Source organism: Pelophylax lessonae, assembly GCF_965119305.1.
Source record: "Pelophylax lessonae genome assembly, chromosome: 8".
NCBI lineage: Eukaryota > Metazoa > Chordata > Amphibia > Anura > Ranidae > Pelophylax > Pelophylax lessonae.
In genome coordinates this window covers 149,734,380-149,755,113 of record NC_138775.1, presented here as the reverse complement: position 1 = coordinate 149,755,113, position 20,734 = coordinate 149,734,380, and the positions used below count along the sequence as shown (strand labels likewise).

The 20,734-nt window shown below is 40.8% G+C and overlaps 1 protein-coding gene across 1 annotated transcript in view; it reads left to right on the top strand.

The window, feature by feature from the left end:
- HMCN1 (hemicentin 1) overlaps positions 1 to 20,734 on the top strand; it is a 452,754-nt gene that overhangs the window by 64,292 nt on the left and 367,728 nt on the right. Inside the window, exons 8-11 of the mRNA XM_082265585.1 lie at positions 8,319 to 8,582; positions 8,812 to 8,956; positions 10,077 to 10,198; positions 13,555 to 13,830. Of these exons, the coding sequence (XP_082121711.1) occupies positions 8,319 to 8,582; positions 8,812 to 8,956; positions 10,077 to 10,198; positions 13,555 to 13,830 (807 nt within the window). The remainder of the gene's footprint in view (positions 1 to 8,318; positions 8,583 to 8,811; positions 8,957 to 10,076; positions 10,199 to 13,554; positions 13,831 to 20,734) is intronic.

The window sequence follows — 20,734 nt, the reverse complement described above, 5'->3', positions numbered from 1 at the left end:
TTTACAAATAAATATCTGAAAAGTGTGACGTGCATTTGTATTCAACCCCCTTTACTCTGAGACCCCTAACTAAAATCTAGTGGGACCGATTGCCTTCAGAAGTCACCAAATTAGTAAACAGAGTTTACCTGTGTTTAATTTAATCTCAGTATAAACACAGCTGTTCTATGAAGCCCTCAGAGGTTTGTTAGAGAACCTTAGTGAACAAACAAGCATAATGAAGGCCAAAGAACACACCAGACAGGTCAGGGTTAAAGTTGTGGAGAAGTTTAAAGCATAGTTTGATTATAAAAAAATATCCCAAGCTTTGAACATCTCATGGAGCACTGTTCAATCCATTGTCCGAAAATGGAAAGAGTATGGCACAACTGAAAATCTACTAAGACATAGCCGTCCACTTAAACTGACAGACCAGGCAAGGAGAGTATTAATCATAGAAGCAGCCAAGAGGCCCATGGTAACTCTGAGAGAAGCTGCAGAGATCCACAGCTCAGGGGGGAGAATCTTTCCACAGGACAACTATTAGTTGTGCACTCCACAAATCTGGCCTTTATGAAAGAGTGGCAAGAAGAAAGCCAATGTTGAAAGAAAGCCATAAGATTTCCTGTTTGTAGTTTGCGAGAAGCCATGTGGGGGACACAGCAAATATGTGGAAGAAGGTGCTCTGGCCAGGTGAGACCAATATTTAATTTTTTGGTCTAAAAGCAAAACGCTATGTGTGGCAGAAAATTAACACTGCACATCACCCTGAACACACCATCCCAACCGTGAAACATGGCGGTGGCAGCATTGTGTTGTGGGGATACTTTTCTTTAGAAGGCACAGGGAAGGTGGTCAGAGTTGATTGGAAGGTGAATGGAGCCAAATACAGGCCAATCTTAGAAGAAAAATTGTTAGAGTCTGCAAAAGACTTGAGACTGGGTTGGAGGTTCATCTTCCAGTAGGACAATGACCCTAAACATATAGCCAGAGCTACAATGGAATGGTTTAGATCAAAGCATATTCATGTGTTAGAATGGCCCAGTCAAAGTCCAGATCTAAAACCAATTTTAAAATCAAATCAATCAACAATGCCACTCTCTAGATGTGCAAAGCTGGTAGAGACATACCCAAAAAGACTTGCAGCTGTAATCGCAGAGAAAGGTAGTTCTACAAAGTATTGACTCAGTGGGGCTGAACACAAATGCACGCCACAGTATTCACACATATTTTTACATATTTATTTGTAAAAAAATTTGAAAACCCTTTATCATTTTCCTTCCACTTCACAGTTAAGTGCCAATTTTTGTTGGTCTATCACAGGGGTCTTCAAACTTTGGCCCTCCAGTTGTTCAGGAACTACAATTCCCATCATGCCTGGTCATGTCTCTGAATGTCAGAGTTTTACAATGCCTCATGGGATGTGTAGTTCCACAACAGCTGGAGAGCCGTAGTTTGAGGATCCCTGGGCTTTCACACAAACTCCCAATAAAATACATTTACGCTTTTTGGTTGTAACATGACAAAATGTGGAACATTTCAAAAGGTATACATACTTTTTCAAGGCACTGTATGTGGCTGCTACTGGCATCACAGATAATACTTTGTTAAACCCATACTTTGTTGATGCCAACTATGCCTGGGTAGGCTAGTGTCTATAGCCACAATTAGCCATTTTGTTAGCTGATGTACTAGAGTGAAGCCACACTTATGATACCAAGAGTCTTTGCAGTACTGACTGTGATGCCTGCAGGACCCTTAATCTGGTTGTATAAGTGTATGAGGGGTGCGCACTCTCCCATATTTTTAATTATATATTATTAATAATATATTTTATTTTTAACAAATACACCCCCCCCCCCCATATTCTAAATTAATAGTATATTGTGATTCTTCTGGGGCCACTTTAAAAGTCCATGTCGGGTTGGGATTTCGTGTTATAATGGGATGTGGTGAACCTACCTTTTGCACCTAAAGCTTCCCAGGCTTCCTTTAGTTTGAATCTGGTTGTGTTGCCATCCAACCACTAAAGTAAAAAATGTGTGCCAGCTGATGGGCATATTCTAAAAGATTAGGCCTCTAGGTGCTGGCAGTGAAACTCCAACCATGATTATAGAGTGTAATGTTCTGTTGTAGAGTTTTCTGTACTCGGCATCAGCAGACAATCGGTAGACAGAAAATATGCTTCTTACCTCTAAAAAGCCACAGGTGGCTTCAGCCTCACTTTTCGCTAACAAGTAAAATATATAGATCTATCCTCTGATATTTATGGTGGTACATAATGTTCTGCAGAGGACCATTCTTTTTTTAAAGCAAACTATACTTTATGATAATCATGGAGGTTATCCAGGTTCATGGGGGGGGGGGGGGGATCCAGCCTTGGGCAGCCAGAGAAAACCACTAGGCAGTGCACTGTGGTAAATCATGGATGTGCCAAATTGTGCTAACAATAGGAGGGGCTTAAAACTACGAGCCTACGCAGTGTGTACATGGTAATATATGGTAGAGCTGCCTGTGATTGTGCCAGCCAACCAGAATCTAGAAACCACTGTTTGTTTCACAGATTCCTAATGAATTGGAAAGAACTTTTACAAACATGGATATCTTTATTTTTTATTTTTTTCTAATAGTTGCAGTACCCTGATTGCCCCGTTATATAAATATATATATATATATATATATATATATATATATATATATATATATATATATATATTTATATAACAGAGGAAAGGTGTTCAAATGTGGTGAAAAACACAGATAAAAGTATACATGAAGACAAAGTCCTTTTAAAGGGCAAGGCGCATATTAACCTAATTTTTCGTAAGTTAAAATCTGAGACAAGTAGCACTGGTGCACGTTTCCTTTTTTATGATGTCAAATTGAGTTGGAAGAAAAAGATGAAATATATATATATCTATATATATATATATATCTATATATATATATATATATATATAGATATATATATATATATAGATATATATACTTTTTTTTCACTATATACATTTTTTTCATTATTCATTATCATTTGCATATAAGAGGATGCTGCGCTGCGTTTTGGACTTGCCACTTTATATTTTGGAATGGAAGATCTTCAGATAATATTTTTTTAGTCACACTGATCTATTATTCATTATTTATTTGACAGAAATTTATATGTTATGTATATGGTTTCATTTTAGTTGATTGCGCAGAGCTTTATTTATTTTTATAGCATAATTTTAGATCATTCCATCTCTTATGGGCAATGCACCTGATTGCTGGAAGTGTTTATTCTCATGTGAATTGCTGATACATGGCTATAGTTAGTTACACACTGTACTAATTCTGCCACTACAAGAGAACATAGTTATGGCATACATACAGTATATACTGCACATACTGTACATACATACAAACTTTTGTAATGTATTTTTATAAGTGAATGAACTGTTTTTACACAAGCGTTTATTCAGCAAGCAAACAGAAATAAAAAGTGTACTGACCTGGTGCAAATAAAAATGATGCTCTTACAAGTGAATTTCATGGATTATTCTTTTCAGTAAGGCCCCTTTCACACATACGGTCCGTTCAGTTCATCAGTTCAGTCACGTCAAAATGTATCAGTTTTCCATCCATTTTTCATCCATTTTTCATCCGTTTTTCATCAGTTGTCATCCGTTTTTCGTCAGTTGTTATCCGTTTTTCATCAGTTATCTGTTTTTCATCTGTTGTCATCCGTTTTTCGTCCGTTGTCATCCATTTTTCGTCCGATCCGTTTTTTTGACGGATGAAAAATAGAGCATTCATACGTTAAAAAAAACGGACATTGACGGAAGCGGATGAAAACGGATGTTAATTGATGATCATCCGTTTGTCATCTGTTTTTACATAGAGATACATTGATGTCCATTTTTCGTCCGTCAACGGATGGATGAAAAACAGACAAACGGACAGCATGTGTGAAAGGGGCCTAAACCTTTTAAATCTTTTCTTATTGCATATGTGACATGCACTCATACAATAACACAACCCAGGTATGTCAAGAATGTCCAGCTCATTCATAGTTGGACATATATCCCAGGAGGGCACATAGTGCTATTCACAGACTCTAGGTGATCCCATCCTTATGAATAAAGTTGGGATCAAAGGTTGGGTTGAAAGAGTGTATCAACGTGCCTTACTAAAATATATATTTCATAATATATTTCAGCTCATGCCCACTTTCCAATGGAATGTGGGCCCCTTGCAATTACATATTAACGAGCCAGACTACACCTGGCAGTTGGATATTTTGCATATAGACGACAAGACATTGATAGGAGTTTACATGTCAAACACCTTTTCATTCATTCATTTGGACACTTGACATACCTTAAGGCTTCGCATAGAGATGACAGACAACACCTGAACTCATTGACACTTACTTACATGTCAACACATCAACCAGCTGAGTAGAGACGGAACGGCCCTTGTCCACAAACACAATCTCAGACACACGACACCCCACACTTACAGAAATGTATAGGGAAAACAAAAGCCTTTCATGTATTGTTTCTGTGAGATATGTTCTATTGTTAAATTGACTCATGAATTGTAACCAGTTTCAAGCAGTTTTTGCCGCCCAAATATCCTTTAAATGTGTGAGTGAAACTTGAAATAAACAGATGTGTCTACGCTTTGTTTAAGTACTCTGTGTCTTCATATCTCCTGGCCGGAAGAGAGAGAATTCACTATACAGGGGGGTTAGCAACTGAAGGGTCGTAAATCATCTCATACCTGTCTCTTGACGTGGACTAGCTAACAATATGCTTTGGTGCACTTTTTGTTTGTGGTCTCATTTTTTCAGGACTGGACTACCCCTGCTTTAAGAAGCTGCAAGATCTAGGTCTCACTTTTTATATAGAAACCCAGAAGAGTGATGGCAGAAAAACGGCCAAGTGGTCAATCAAGTCTGCCCATTTTTTTTTTTTAGTTATACATTTTTTGTTTGTTTTGTTTTTGGTAACTTTATACCAAAGATATAATTGTCCCAAGTATGTCTGAATCTACTTATTGTTGACAGTTTAGTCATGTCTCAGCTTTCCCTTTTTTCCTCCAGACTGTTCATATTAAGTTCCTTGAGTTTCTCCTGATCTGTTTTATCCCTCAGACCTTTCACCATTTTTGTTATCCGTCTCTGTATTTGTTCTATCCTATCAATTTTTTTTTCTAAGTGAGGTCTTTAGAACTGGACACAAATGAGGTCAAACTAAAGATCTACTGTATATAGTGAATCAGGACTATTCCCTCTGCTGGTGACCCCTCTAGTGATGCATCCTAGAATTCTATTTGCTTTTACCACTGCCTGACCACATCGTTTGCTCATTTTGCACTCATCTGAATAAGTACTCCCAAATATTTTTCCTCTGTAGTGCTGACCAACACTGAACCCCCCCCCCCCCCCATAGTGTTAATTTTACATTCAGAAACACTGAACAACAGTTTCCACTGCTTTGAGAAATCTTCCAGGAATGCCAAACCATGTTCCATGTTACAGACACCCTCAGGGATCTCAACTCTATTGCACATCTTTTTATTATCAGCAAAAAAGACATACCTTCACCAACAAACCTTTAGTTATATCTCTAATATATAGATTAAATAGAACAACCACACTCTGGAATCTATTCTTAAGCCATCTGAATAGCCACTGAACCACCCAAGGGTAAGTCCTAGCTTGTACAACTTTTTTATTAGATCAGTAGGTGGAACTTTATCAAATGCTTTGCTGAAACCAAGATAGTCTATGTCGACAGCACCACCCAGATTCAACACATTAGTGATATAATAAAAAAAAAATGAAATCAAATTAGGTTGAAAAAATCTGCCCTCTATAAAGTCATGCTGCTTTGGGCCCAGCAAGTTGGGTGTTTTTAGGTGGTCAATGATCCTTCTTTTTAGGGGTGATTCCATTACCTTGACTACAACAGATGTTAAACTCACTGGCCTGTAATTGCTAGCTTCTAGCCTGCAGCCCTTGTTGTAGGTAGGTACAATATTAGCTGTCTGCCAGCTATGGTGAAGAGAGCCCCCTATTGCTTACTTAAGCCCCATTTCTGTACAGCGATGTCCACGAGCCCCTCAGCTGTCCGGAACTCTCCCTCCTGATTGGCTGAGACACTGACTTCTGCGGCTGTCAATCGAAGTCAGTTAGCCAATCAGGAGAGAGAGGGGGCAGGGCCGAACCGCAGCTCCATGTCTGAATAGACACACAAAGCTGCATCTCTGCATCTGCTTGCTGTGGGGGCACTCGACAGGAGGGGGGGGGGGCTAGGAGCAGCAAAGAGGGACCCAAGAAGAGGAGGATCCAGGCTGCTCTGTGCAAATCCACTGCACAGGGCAGGTAAGTATAACATGTTTGTTATTTAAAAAAAAAAACTTTAACCAGTTATGGACCAGAAGGAATTGCCTCCTTGATGACTAGGCCATTTTTTGCAATTCGGCACTGCGTTATTTTAACAGAAAATTGCAGAGGCGTGCGACACTGTACTAAAATAAAATTGATGTTCTTTTTTTTCCCCCACAAATAGAGCTTTCTTTTGGTGGTATTTGATCACCTGTGTGATTTTTATTTTTTGCGCTTTAAACAAAAAAAGAGCAACAATTCTGAAAAAAAAAAAAAAATTCACATTCTGCTATATATCACCCCCCCCCCCAAAAAAAAATTAAAAATCAAAAGTTTTCATCCTTATAGGCCAATTTGTATTCTGCTACATATTTTTGGTAAAAAAAATATAGCAATAAGTGTATTTTTATTGGTTTGCGCAAAAGTTATTGCATCTACAAAATAGGGGAAAGATTTATGTCATTGTTATTCATTTTTTTGCTAGTAATGGCGGCGATCAGATTTTTAGCGGCGTTGTGACATTGCAGGGGACATATCAGACCCCTAACTGACATTTTTGACACTTTTGGGGGCACCAATGACATTACTACAGTAATCAGTGCTAGAAATATGCACTGTTGCTATAATAATGACACTGGCAGGAAAGGGGTTAACCCAGGGGTGATCAAAGGTTTAAGTGTGAGCCCAGGGGAGTGTTTTCTAACTGTGGGGGAAATGATCATAGAGACCTGTGATCCTATATAGAAGGATCACAGACGCTCTGTGATCATTTCAGAGAGAAGAACAGTCAGATGTGTTTACAACAGCTGACCATCCTTCTCTCTCAGCGGGGAGCGATCGCGGGTGCCCGGCAGCAATTGCGGCTGCTGATCCCGTGGATCAGCATTCCCGCTCGACCCCCAGCACCACTCCCGCGACCGACGTACCCTTACGTCGATTCGCGCAGCTGAGCCAGCGGCGGCCGGCAAGTGGTTAAGCATTAACTAAACCAGTTTCTCTGCTACCTTTGTCTCTAGAAATCCAGAAATTGAACTATCATTACTAGAACTAATATGATCCCCTAACGCAGTGATGGCAAACCTTGGCACCCAAGATGTTTTGGAACTACATTTCCCATGATGCTCATGCACTCTGCAGTGTAGTTTAGCATCATGGGAAATGTAGCTCCAAAACATCTAGGGTGCCAACGTTCTCCATCACTTCCCTAACGTGTTATTGTTAGTGCAAATGATTTCTCAGAACACTGAACAGAAGTAATTGTTTGCATGGTTTACTCCTCCAGGTCTCTACCAACATAAGTGCTGTGCCCAGTTTTCATTTTAGTGACCCCATTATATTTTTTCTTACAATCACTAATATACCTAAAAAGTTTTGTCTTTTGTCTTAAAATATTTAGCCATTTTCTCCTTTTTATGTGCTTTTGCAGCACTCATAAACTGTTTGGCTTCCTTTTGTCTATTTTATATACAAATGGAGATCTCTATACTTTTACTTTATATTTACAAATGGACAGCTTACTCTTCACTCTTGGCTCAGCCTTGGATCAGAAAGACTGAATTGTTAGCTTAAACTTGCCTAGATGTGTTTTTTGTGCAACTATTGTTTGATTTTTATTTTATTTTTTTTGCTCAAGGTATGTCTTTGTAGAAAACTACAAAGACACTGCAAAGGATGCGAAAGAAAGAAGTGATTTGTCTTTGCAAAGCAAAAGCAGTAACTGCAGAAAGGTTGCATATGTGTGCTATTAAACCTTTCTGTGTAGTGAAGAGTGCTACTCTGTTATATTATGTAGATGTTGAGATCCCTGTAAAATGTAAATTCTTCAAAACAGGCTTTCCATTGGCAATATTTTATACAATTTATTAAATGACATGATGACAATAGTGGCTTGATGTAAGCAGTATATGCCATTTTGAAGCCTTTCTTTCTGAGCATTGTTTCTTATTAACAGAATGCTTAACACTTGCAGGCATCCTCACATATGTGCTTCTAAATACAACTGGATTGCAGCATCCAGCAAGAATCGATCGTCTTGATTTGCTGACTACTTCAGGAAAGCTTCTGGAGTCCATTCCAGTGAAATATTACCCTGATAGGATACCCTATAAAATATGGAATGTAACTGAGTTTATTCCACCAAACGAAGCATTTTTCTTAAGAATAACAGGATACGATAAAGATGATTACTTATTTCAACGGGCATCCAGTGTTTCCTTCTCAAATATTATTCCAGGTAATTTTAGAATATTTACACACTCACAAGGTATGTTCTACCATCAAGGAAGGAGAAGGGCGGGTATTAGTCAAATAACTTGTTCACATTATCATAATATGATTATTCATTTGTACAGCCTAATACTCACTTTTATTAGGTAGTTTTTTCAATAGTTCCATTATAGATCCACCTTACTAAACCTCATTATATTGGAAATTATATCTGATTTCATTGTTTATTCTTATAGGAGCTCCAAAAGTTTCAATGCCTGAAGTAACACCTGGGTATTACTTGCAGCTTGGTCACATTCCATGCTCTGTGGAAAGTCTCATACCTATAACAGTGCACTTCAGTAAAAATGGGGTTCGACTTGGTTCAGAGCAAAGATTCAGGTAAGTGCAAAATGTTTATACTCAAGATTCGCACTATAAATGTGCGTATGCCTGTGTATGGGATTGGTATACTAAAACTTGGGAGTGCAAACTCTAGTGCAGCTCTACATAGAAACCAATAAACTTCCAGTTTTCTTGTCAAAGCTTAATTGAACAAGCTAAAGTTAGAAGTGGATTGGCTATAATGAACAGCTGCACCAAATTTTGAACTCACTAGTTTTAGCAAATCACCCGCAATGTGTTGTAAGAGAATGGCTTTTCCAAGTTTTTTCTTAGGATGTGCTAATGTGATATCAAAAGTTTTATTCATTTTATGAATGCAGCTTTTAATAAAATAATATCTAGTGATTCTGCCATGAAGTCGTTTGTTCAGGTTTTTTCTTTTATTCGATGACAACTCTCTCCCAATTGTGCTCCATTTCTGTCACCCAGTCACATGGGCCCCAGATAGGAACTGAAAGTGGCTGTGCCAACACATTACAAAGCCATGGTCTATCATTGAAGTGAAAAGCAGATGAGCCGCTCAGATGAAGATACTTGTCGGGTGCGACATGATTTGTAACATCACAGACAGGAGCCCATTGATTCCCATCTATCCATGATGGTCTATCATTGTCACTATAAGAAAGCAGATTCAGAGCATTGACCTGTAGCCAACTGGAGAAAAATGAAAGTAGTTTATGAAAGAAAAAATGCTTAAAAAAACGAAATGTTGATTAGTTAGAGTTTAGAACTACTTAATTATGCAGATATGTGGGAGAACAGATGAAGGAAAGCTTTTGATGTATGGGCGTGGTAAAGTACAGATTAAATAGGGGCTGACAGAAGGAACCACAGCTGTCGGCAGAGAAAAAGGCATCCAAAACTACCAGAAGTGTGTTGAATGAAGATGGACACTGCAGTTCTTGAAAACAAAGAAGACTGGTAGTGTGCGTGGTGGGACAGGTAAGTATAATCCTTTTTTTTTTTTAGAAGGGAACCTTTTTTTACTAATTTTTAATTTAGTGACAGGGTCGCTCTACTCTATGTACAAGCAGGTTTCAAAAAGTTATTGTGAAATTTTTTAGTGCATGTTAGTAATTAAAATTAAAAGCAATCATTTCTAAATTTGTATTTGTAGAGAATCAATCAATACAAGTTGGGTAATAGCCAATGTGTCTTCCCGTGATGAGGGCTACTATGACTGTTTTGTTACTAGCAGTGCAGGAAGTGGACGGGCTCGGACATTTCTAGATGTAAATGGTAAGTGTTAAAATAATGGGACAGCAAAATTATTACTATACAGTATAATAGTTTTAATACATGAAATATGTTCATGGTTCTAGCTGAGCGCCTTAAAAAATGATAGAAAGTACATTGATATATGATGTTTGTGTATTATTACAAATCAAGTTTAATTAATGAAGTTCATCTCATTTTCATTCTCATTCATTCTCTGAAGCCTCAAAGTTTAAATTTGGACACATCTCTTTCCTACCCCTAAAATCTTTAGCTTTTAAATGACTTTAACCTGCTCTAGGCTGAATTCCAGAATGTGACAAAAAAAAAACCCTTGTAGCAGACACTGCAAAAGTTAAATACTCATTTAAGAGCTAACAAATTCCACTGCAGGCTCCATATATCCTCTGACCCTGGGTGCAGGCTGTTTGCGGTTGGTATCCACTGTAAATGGTAGTCTATGACAGTGCAGTGAGCGTATTTTGTTATGGAGTGACTTGTAAAGCTTGTTTAGACAATAGACATTATTACTTGCCTGACACCTTGGTCCATCTGGCTCCGATGCTCTCCTCCTATAACGTACCTGATGAAGACTGGAATGTTGTGGAGGCCTCTCTTGAACCTCCCGCCTAACACTCCTAAAGGTGGGGACAAAGAGTGTAAAAGCAAGGAGTGGCATGAGTGCCGTAGGAGCTAGCTGGTGATGTCCACCCTGTAGGTGGGTAGAGCTGGTAGTCACAGTCCTCAGAACTGGATGCAGTAGCAGCTTGGCACCAGAGCGTGGGACAGAAGCAGAACAGGGAGACGAGCAGCAACCAGGCAGTGAGGTACTGAATCAGCAGGCACGTAAAACCAGGATATAGGCCAAGATCGTTATCGGCCGGACAATGCGGTACAAAGTCAGCAGGCAGAGCAGATTCACTAAACAAGCCAAGTAGTAGGTAACAGAGCTAGAGCACAAGCAGAGGCAAAGTCCAAAGGCAAGCCGGGTCATACACGGGTAAGCAGGAACAACGGATCAGGTCTTGGGAACACAGAAACTAGCTGAAGACCATTCAGCAAATTTTCACAGCAATAGAGCAGTTTTAATAGGCCACTGGGCGCTAAGTGCTAATTGGTATGTGCACGTGTGTGCATACGTGTTCACGCATGTGCACAAATATGTGTGCGATGAACTGGCACTGCAGAAGTGACATTGGTCTTTTGCTTATAAATATTAGCATGTGTGCAATGTGCATGAGCATGAACCGAATCTGCACTGTCCTTTTAGTGGTAGAGATCCAGTTACCTTACACCTCCTCTCTCTGAAGCTCCAGTTTGTGGACAGGGCCTCGGCTACACCTTGTGCAATGCAGGGCTATTAATATTTTATTGTAAATGGTGGGGCCCAGCATCCGACTGCAGCCCAAAGTGGCTGCGGGGGACCGGTTTTGGAGATCGAGAGAGCCTGCCAGAGCCATGAGTAATGTAGGTATTTCTCCTTATCTGTGCAGCCTTAGACTAAATAAGCATTTAACCTTTAATGGGAGAGATTGGCAGGCTTCTGTAAACATCACGGTACCCTGTCTTGGATCTTTCAAGAGCATTATAGGAAAGTACATTTCTCCAGCATCCCTTTAGACATGCATATTCCTTGCTGTTGGTTAGTAGGTGCTGCAAACTTATCTGTGCAATCTGCTGAAAAGTTACCTGACTGGTAACATATTCTACATTCTGCACCATCCAGGGAGTGTACACATCCAGAGAGATGCTAGGATATATCTTTTCATATAATACTCAGGAACACGATAGTTGATGGCCGAGAAAGCTAATATATGTGAGAGGTGGACAATTGTTTCAGAATTGTCGCTCTTTTTTGTTTATAGCGCAAAAAATTAAAATCACACAGGTGATCAAGAGGAGAGGGGATTGATGATGGTTGAAGTCATTCAGACTTCACAATAAAGATGGGTTTAAGATAGTTGCAGCAGCTTCAAAGGGTTATATTGTGGAGATGCAAGTTTGCCGGAAATTAAGAGTAATCAGTTTCAACATAGGACAGGACTTAGAGCCCATTCACACTGCCGCGAATTGTCAGGCGACTTGTCAGCCTGACAAGTCGCGGTCGGTCGTGGTCCATTGAGTAGTACAGGACCCGTTCTAATAAGAGCGACACAAGTCGCTCCGACTTAGGAAAAGGGTCCTGTACTACTTTGGGGCGACCTCGGAGCGACTTGCATAGACTTCCATTATGTGAAGTCTCTGCAAGTCGCACCGAAATCGCGGTGCACAGCGGTGCACGCGACTTCACAGGTCACCTCCTGAAGTCGTGTCGCCTCAGTGTGAACTTGCTCTAACTGTAAGGAAAAAAAGGTAAGGCTATAGTTCAGATTTAAAAAAGCATGTAAACTCTTAATCTGTTCAAAGATCCTTTGCTGGAGATCCTGCCAGTGACAGCACTTTCAGTTGAAGACTTACAATGCCAAGCCATGGCCTAGCAATTAGCAGCACTGCTGTTAGCTTGCTGTTCAGGTTCCATGAGTTGACAATAGGGCTGCCTGATCTATAGACCTGACAGGCAGCTTATGGGTTAACTGAATGACTGCACACTGCATGCTATTAAGATTGCTGATAATTGTGAGGTAGTGGCTTAGTGTTGTCAGCTGGAAACCAGAAGTACTGTTACAGACAGGATCCTCCAGGAAAATGATTTGCTTATGAAAATTGTATACAGTGAGGCATGATGACAAACATACTAAAGAAAAGATTCTGAGTTTACATATGCTTTACATAGTGAACAGGATGCCAAGGATGAGTCCTGAATGGGTGCTATGCTATTTGGGTTATGGTCCCTTTAAGGCAGATAGATGGTGTACTCAAGTGTCTCACCCATGGAGGGCGAGAAATTCTGTCAAGAATAAAGGAGAGGACTGACTTGTGGTTCTTTCTGCATTAATAATTGCCTATTTGGGGCCTGAGGTTCAGAGTGAAATTGAGGTGGGAAGGAACCTCCGCCCCTGATTACAGGGACCCTGGTCCTGCTACTGGGTATGGAGCAGTAGGACTTTGGGAGAAGAACCTGTCTGAGTGCTGCATGCTTGCTGAAATCTGTCAAACAACTGAAGCTGTACATTTCTAACTTTGGGTAAATCCCTTACGTGAACTTTGCTAAAGACAAGCAGACTTTTGTGTTGTGCTGATGTAGTCAAGTTAGTTTTGTTTACCGCTAAAGTGTTGTTTTCATTTTATTTAAAGATAAAAATAAAATGGTTTAAGGCTAGTGGCTTTTCATGTGATCCCAAAGTGCTATACCCCAGAGTTTTACAATACACATTAAATAGCAATGTATAATGCTAATATTTTATTGATATGTTGTTCTTTGCTGTATTATTATTTTGTAGAACCGCCACCTGTAATTAAAGCTTCAAATAATATCACCATCAATATTGGAAATCAAGCAATACTGAGTTGCAATGTTTTAAGCACGGTCAGCTACAATTTAACATGGCTGAGAAACAAACTTGATTTACGTCAAGCAAGTGTTTCTGGAATTCAGGTTCTCCCTAATAACTCTCTGAAGATAATAAGTGTGGATATTACTGATGCAGGGGAGTATATCTGCTTTGCAACAAATGAAGGTGGAACAGCTGCAGCTTCTGTAATTCTTACTGTACAAGGTAATGTCAATTGTTAGCTGGGAAGGAAATACTGAAAACTGAAAAAAAAAACTGACACTTTATGACCAAAGATTGACCAATGTCTCCCTGTAATCATTTCTCTTTACCTGATCTTATTTATCTTGTCTATGTGTTTCTACACATTACCCAATGTTGGTGTTAGAATAAGCTAATTTCAAATTCCAAACAATTATTTTTCTACATGAAAAAGAATACCCTAGCTCAGTCTCAAACACAATTTGCAGAATTATTATAATACAGGATTTATATAGCGCCAAAAGTTTGCTCAGCGCTTTACAATATGAGGGAAGACAATACATGTACCGTACAATTCAATACAGGAGAAATTAGAGGGCCCTGCTCGTTAGAGCTTACAATGTAGAAGGGAGGGTCAAGTGAAACAAAATGCAATAACTGTGGGGGATGAGCTGATGAAGAAAATGGAAGTACAGTTGTTAGGTGTGGGTAGGATAGGCTTCTCTGAAGAGGAGGGTTTTCAGAGATCGTCTAAAAGCTAATAAAGTAGGAGATAATCGGAAAGATTGGGGTAAGGAGTTTCATAGGATTGGAGAGGCTCTGGGAAAGTCCTGGAGGCAAGTATGGGAGGAGGTGACGAGGTAGCTAGAGAGCAGGAGGTTTTGAGGGGAATGAAGAGAACAATTAGGTTGGTATTTTGAGACTAGGCTCGTGATGTAGCTGGGGGCTAAATTGTGGATCGCTTTATAAGATGTTGTTAGTATTTTGAATTTAATTTGTTGGGTGAGCGGAAGCCAGTAGAGGGATTGACAGGGAGGAGTAGCGGACACTGAGCGATTGGTAAAGTGGATGAGTCTGGCAGCAGCATTCATGATGGATTCAAGGGGGGATAGCCTATGTAGAGGTAAACCAATGAGAAGGGAATTGCAGCAGTCGAGGAGCGAGATGACCAAGGAGTGAACTAGGAGCTTTGTTGTGTCATTGGTTGGAAAGTGGCGATTTTGGCTCTGAAGAAGAGGGTCCTCCCTCGAAACGCATAAGCCACATCAGGTTTTGAGGACGCCATCACACTATCCAGCAGTAGAGAAGTGTCCTGGAAGCGAGCGGTGCCCATTTCCTATATGCTTGTTCATATGCTACATTTGTCAGTATATTGTACGCTACCTTTCTTTGGTTTTAATAAACTTTTAAGTGGTAATGCACAAGGTCGGTGCGCCCTTCTCTTGTTGTTTTCTTGTAGTGCCTTTTGGATACCCTTGGTCCTGAGGGGGGCAGCAAGACCACTTCATTTGTGTCATAAAACTGCCTAGAAGATTCACCTTCCCGCATACCACTTGACAGCAGGAGAGATATTGTTGTTTTTAGGCTATCAGCTGACCCAGGGAGGAGGTGTAGATTGAAAATAGGAGAGGTCCAAAAACAAAACCTTAGGGGACCCCCAACAGAGAAAGGAAGAGGAGAGGAGGAAGAAGAATTGTAGGTAACGCTAAAGGTGTGGTTGGATAAGTAGGAAGAGAACCAGTAAAGAGTACAGTCACTGAGACCGTGGAAATTTTTTGAGGAGGTGGGGGTAGTCAACCATATCAAAGGCAGCAGAAAGGTTCAGTAGGAGTACAGAATAGTGTCCATTGGTTTTGGCCATTAGTAGATCGTTTGTTAGTTTTAGGAGAGCAGTTTCTGTGGAGTGTTGAGGCCAAAATCCAGACTGAAGAGGATCAAGAAGGCTATTCTCGACAAGGTGGTCGCTCAGTCGGTTGTAGACCAGAGGTTCAAGGAGTTTGGATGAAAAGGGGAGCAAGGAAATAGGGCGTAGGTTGTTAAGATTGATTATGTCCAGTGAGGGCTTTTGAAATATAGGACTGACTAGTGCATGTTTTAGAGAGTTGGGGAAGATGCCAGAAGAGAGGGAGAGATTGAAGATGTGGGTTAGAGAGTGTAGCATAGAGCCAGAGGGTGAACATAGCATTTGCGAGGGAACAGGATCCAGAGGGCAGGTGGTTAAGTGGACGTTAGCAAGTAGTTTAGCAACCCCGTCTATAGTGGTGGGGTTGAATGAGGGAAGTAGTGATTGTACCTGTGGGCATGAAGTGTAAAGCATAGAAGGTATCTGAACAGCAGGGATCGCCTCACAAATTGTATCAATCTTCTGTTTAAAGTGACTGGCAATCTCCTGGGCAGTAAGTGAGTTAGTGGATGGAGGCAGTGGAGGACAGAATAGAGAATTGAAGGTAGAGAAGAGTTGCCGGGGACGGGATACTAGGTTGTTAATGAGAGTGATAAAATAGGTCTGCTTGGCACTGTGGAGACTGGAATTGTATTTTTGGAGGGCAGATTTGTATTGGTTGAAATCTTGCTGAGACCTAGTCTTAGGCCATAGGTGCTAAAGAGCACGGCTATACTTTTTCAGACTTCTTGTGTTATCTGTTTGCCAAAGTTGAAGGGGTCGGGGCCTGATTTGATGTGTAGTAAGGGGGGCCAGAGTGTCCAGGGAGGCTAAAAGTGAAGCTTTGTAGACAGAGGTGGCTAGGTTGGTGCAGGACAGGGGTGCGATTTTGTCATAGAGGTGGTCGGTAGCAGAGTAGAGAAGAGAAGAGAAGGGTTGTGATGGCATAGGTTTACACGGGTAACTGTAAGGCAGTTGGAGGGAGTGGAAGTGGAGGAGAGGGAGAGAGTGAAAGTAATAAGGTAGTGATCAGAGAGAGGGAAAGGATAGTTGGAGAGGTTGCATGGAGTGCATAGGTGGGAGAAAACAAGGTCAAGGATATTGCCTTCAGAGTAAGTAGAAGCATGTATCCATTGCTTCGGGTCAAAGGAGGAGGTTAGACTGAGAAGTTTGGAAGTGGCAGGAGTGTTAGTATTAATATGGATGTTGAGGTCACCAAGAATGATTGTGGGGATTTCAGAAGAGGGAAAGTAGGGTAGCCAGGCAGAGAAGTCATCAAGAAAGGTTGATATTGGTCCAGGGGGGTGGTAGATTATAGCTTTTTTTAGAGAAACTGGAGAGAAAAGACAAATGCAGTGTGCCTCAAATGAGGAGAGTGACAGAGAAGGAGGTGGGTGAAAAAACCTGAAAGTTGCTATGTGGGGCTAGAAGGATCCCGACACCCCCTCCCTTGCATTCATTGGGTCTGGGGGAGTGAGTCCAGAGAAGACCACCTTGGCATAAGGCAGCAAAAGACGCAGTGTCAGATTCATGAAGCCAGGGTTCGATAATGGCGAGTAGATTAAATGAGTTAGCAATAAATAGGTCATGGAGAGAGGTGAGTTTATTAAAGACAGAGCGGGCATTCCAAAGGGCCCAAGAGAAAGGGAGTCTGGTCTTGGGAAGAAGAGAGATGGGAACTAAATTGTGCTGATTGCGGCTGCAGCCAGAGGGTGCAGGGTAATGGGTGTGTTGAGTACAGGTAAATGATGGAGTCCCAGGGTTTGGGGATATATCTACAGAGGTAAGGAGAAGCAGAAAGGTGAGGGAGGTAATATGAGTATGTGATTAATATGAAGGGACATGCCCCAGTGTCCTGGAGATTTTGCGGGCATGTGGATTTAGCAGGAGATGGTGAGTGCAGTAATAAGGAGAGGACAGAAGTGAGAGTGATATATATATATAAGCTGTGGGGTGGAGAAGAGGGGTGAAGGAGAGAGAGTTTAAGGATAGAGGACACGGCTGTCAGAAGGAATGGTAGAGAGTGCATGTTACAAGGAGACAGAGCTGAAGGGGTAAACAAGGTCACCTGTAGTCTGTGTGGTGTTTATCTTAGCATTTCCTATGTTCGTTCACTTTGTGCAATTGCTGAAGGGCAGAGTCAGAAGTGCTCCCACTTATAGAAATACTCCCACTTTGAGAAAGAGCCCCAACAGCAAACGCGCCCCCCCCCCCCTGCAAACGTGCCTTCCCCAAGAAGTGCTTGCTTATATATTGTTAGAGATGGGGTGGATGCTTTCCAATTACCTAATCAGGAGTTAATAAAGTATGACTGGCTAAACAGAGCAATATTTTCATTTCAGAAACAGATTTAAATTAAGGTAAGACATAGGGGGGAAATAAAGCATTGCAAAGAGAACTATGTGCAGAGGGTTGAGCAAAATAAACATACAAAACAAGACAAAACATAAGGAGATCATTTTTCAGTATCACAGCTATGGGTGGAGTTGCAGCAGTATGAACATAACACAGTTAAAGACAACACATAAGGAGAACAGTTTTCAGTATCATAGTTTTGGGTGTAGCAGCAGCAGTATGAACATACCACAGTTTTTGGAAAAAAAAAAAATACCACAGTTAAAGACAAAACATAAGGAGAGCAGTTGTCAGTATCACAATTTTGGGTGGAGTTGCAGCAGTATGAACATAACACAGTTAAAGACAAAACATAAGGAGAGCAGTTTTCAGTATCACAGTTTTGGGTGAAGTTGCAGCAGTATGAACATACCTGTGGAGGGACAGAGAAGAAATTTTCAGATGACACATTCAGATGATGAGTGCAGAGACAGAAGTGCTCCCACCTATAGAAATACCCCCACTTTGAGAACGAGCCCCAACAGCAAACGTGCCCCCCCCCCTTTGCAAACGTGCCTTCCCCAAGAGATGCTTGCTTATATACTGTGTTATGTAATTACACTATGAAAACATCCCAGTAAGGCAACACTCCTAAAATGAGACTCTATAGAGATAAAAGCAGATTTAAGATCAATAGGTCACTGTTCAGTAATCCACCCTAGCAATACTGTTAAGAAAGGCTGCTCTAGACATATAATATATCTCAATTACGTGGGGTAAGAGGCCAGAAAAGAAAAGAAACACATTGCCCACAACCCTGGCCCTTTGGTTGTGGGGTTCTGTGGGTGCAGGACCTAATTGAATCTGGAAGCCCTTTTAAAAATTGTCATGCCCCCAGATACCAGCTTACCCCCTACGTGAGCGACTAGGGGTTGCCATTGTACTACTACTACTGGTTCACCAAAAAAAAAATGTCAAAAGCAAATAAACACACAGAGTCTTTTAAAAGTCCTTTAGTTAGTCCCACAATGTAAATTCACCAGCAATCACATTGTCCAGCGATACAGATCCACCATAGTCTTGTTGAAGACGCCCGCTGGTTCACTGTAAGAAAAAAATCTGTTGCCTGCTAACACATCCATACCTGCTGCTTGACTCCCACTGCTTTACATTTCCTGGTCCCTGCTGCTGCTATGTAAACAAAGGGGCTAGGTCTCCCTAGTGACATATTGACCATACAATATATGGAGATGACCATATTAGGTCAATGATGTTATGAGGATTCCTCAACAACACCCCCTAGTAAGGTACTGCTTCATTCTGAGGACACATAGCCTGGTATGGTTTGGAAAGGACACACACCCTACCCACATCCCTTTCCTAGCCAGCCATGCTGCATTCTCAGATGATGGTCTGGTATGGATAATTTCTAATATTTGAGCATTTGTAAACTTCAGGGTCCTACCACCATCCATATTTCCCAATCTGGCTGAAAAAAAAATCATTATGTAAGCAATGCTTAAAAAAAGCTTCACTGAGGCTTCTCCCTGGTAAACAGAGCAGGTTGCTTTAGCAAATCAACAGATTTTGTACATCAATATTTTGCTGCTATTATTAGGAACCAAGTCGCCAATTTGTTTGGACTTTCTTGGGGATTGTATTTTGGTTGATGAAATTGAGGAGTTTGGCTATGAGAGATTGAGATAGTGCTCCAAGGGGAAACAAACTAAGGAGGTCCTTATGCTTTCTGTCATTCCCAATGAAGGCTGTGCACCCACAACACAGGATAATTCATAAAAAAGAGAAGTCCTGTAAATAAGATCATCTATACTTACCTTTCCGCTAGCCTGCCTTCAAACAATGCCGCTTCACTGCTGAAGGTATTCCACAGCAAAGGATCTGTGAATACCTGCTCTCGATGCTACACATGTATTTGCTCTTGCCAGCATGTATGTCACTAAAAGATGTATGAGCCGGCAGGAGGAACCACTACATGTGGTGGGGAAGCCGGTATAGGACCCACCAAAAAGTGTTTACTGTATGTCTGTAGATTGAGATCTAATATTGACCCCATTCACAAACACTATTGAGGAATTAGCAGCACCAGGGGTCATATTGCCTAAGGACAAGCCGTAGACAGATACCGCACTTCTGTGGAAGCTCGACTGATTTTGTGCTAGTAATACTGTGTGAATTCTAGGTGGTACTTTGATGGGAGCTCTATGCAAACAACATAAACTTTTACATTGAGATACTCCTGTGTTGGTGTTCAATGTTTACTATTTCTGGTATTAGATAGGAGAAAGAAGCAGACTAGGCATATCTGTGTAGTGTTTAAAATGTTAGAATGGAGAAATCCATGGTACAGCTAAAGAGGATATGCTAAGCTCTGTGTTCCACTTTATCAGCTTCTGTCCACACCACCTTCTCAGTTTCAGGTGAAATGTTTTTTTCTTTTTTTTTTTTTAAGCAAATACACTTTATATGATTTAAAGAGAACCTGAAAGGATAGAAGAATGTGGACTGCCGTTATTGCCTTGATTTTAAAAGTGAAGGCTCTGGGGCTGTCATTTTACTCCAAGCTTCACTAACCTAGTGAGTCACTGACCTGAACTATGGACCCTGGACATAACATACCTAGGCACATTTTTAGGGTCAGTGGTTCACTAGGTGGATAAGCCTGGCTTAGGTAAAAGACCTGAAGCTTGCACCCTTATTTCTGCATTTGCAATTTCAATAAGCCATGTTCAAAATTACTTTAGGGTAAACCATGGGTGCTTAACCTGTGACCCTACAGCTGTTGTGGAAATACAAGTCCCATCATGCCTCTGCCTTTGGGAGTCATGCTTATAACATTCAGCATTGCAATGTGTCATGGTACTTATAGTTTCGCAACAGCTGGAGGGCCACAAGTTGAGCACCCATGGGGTA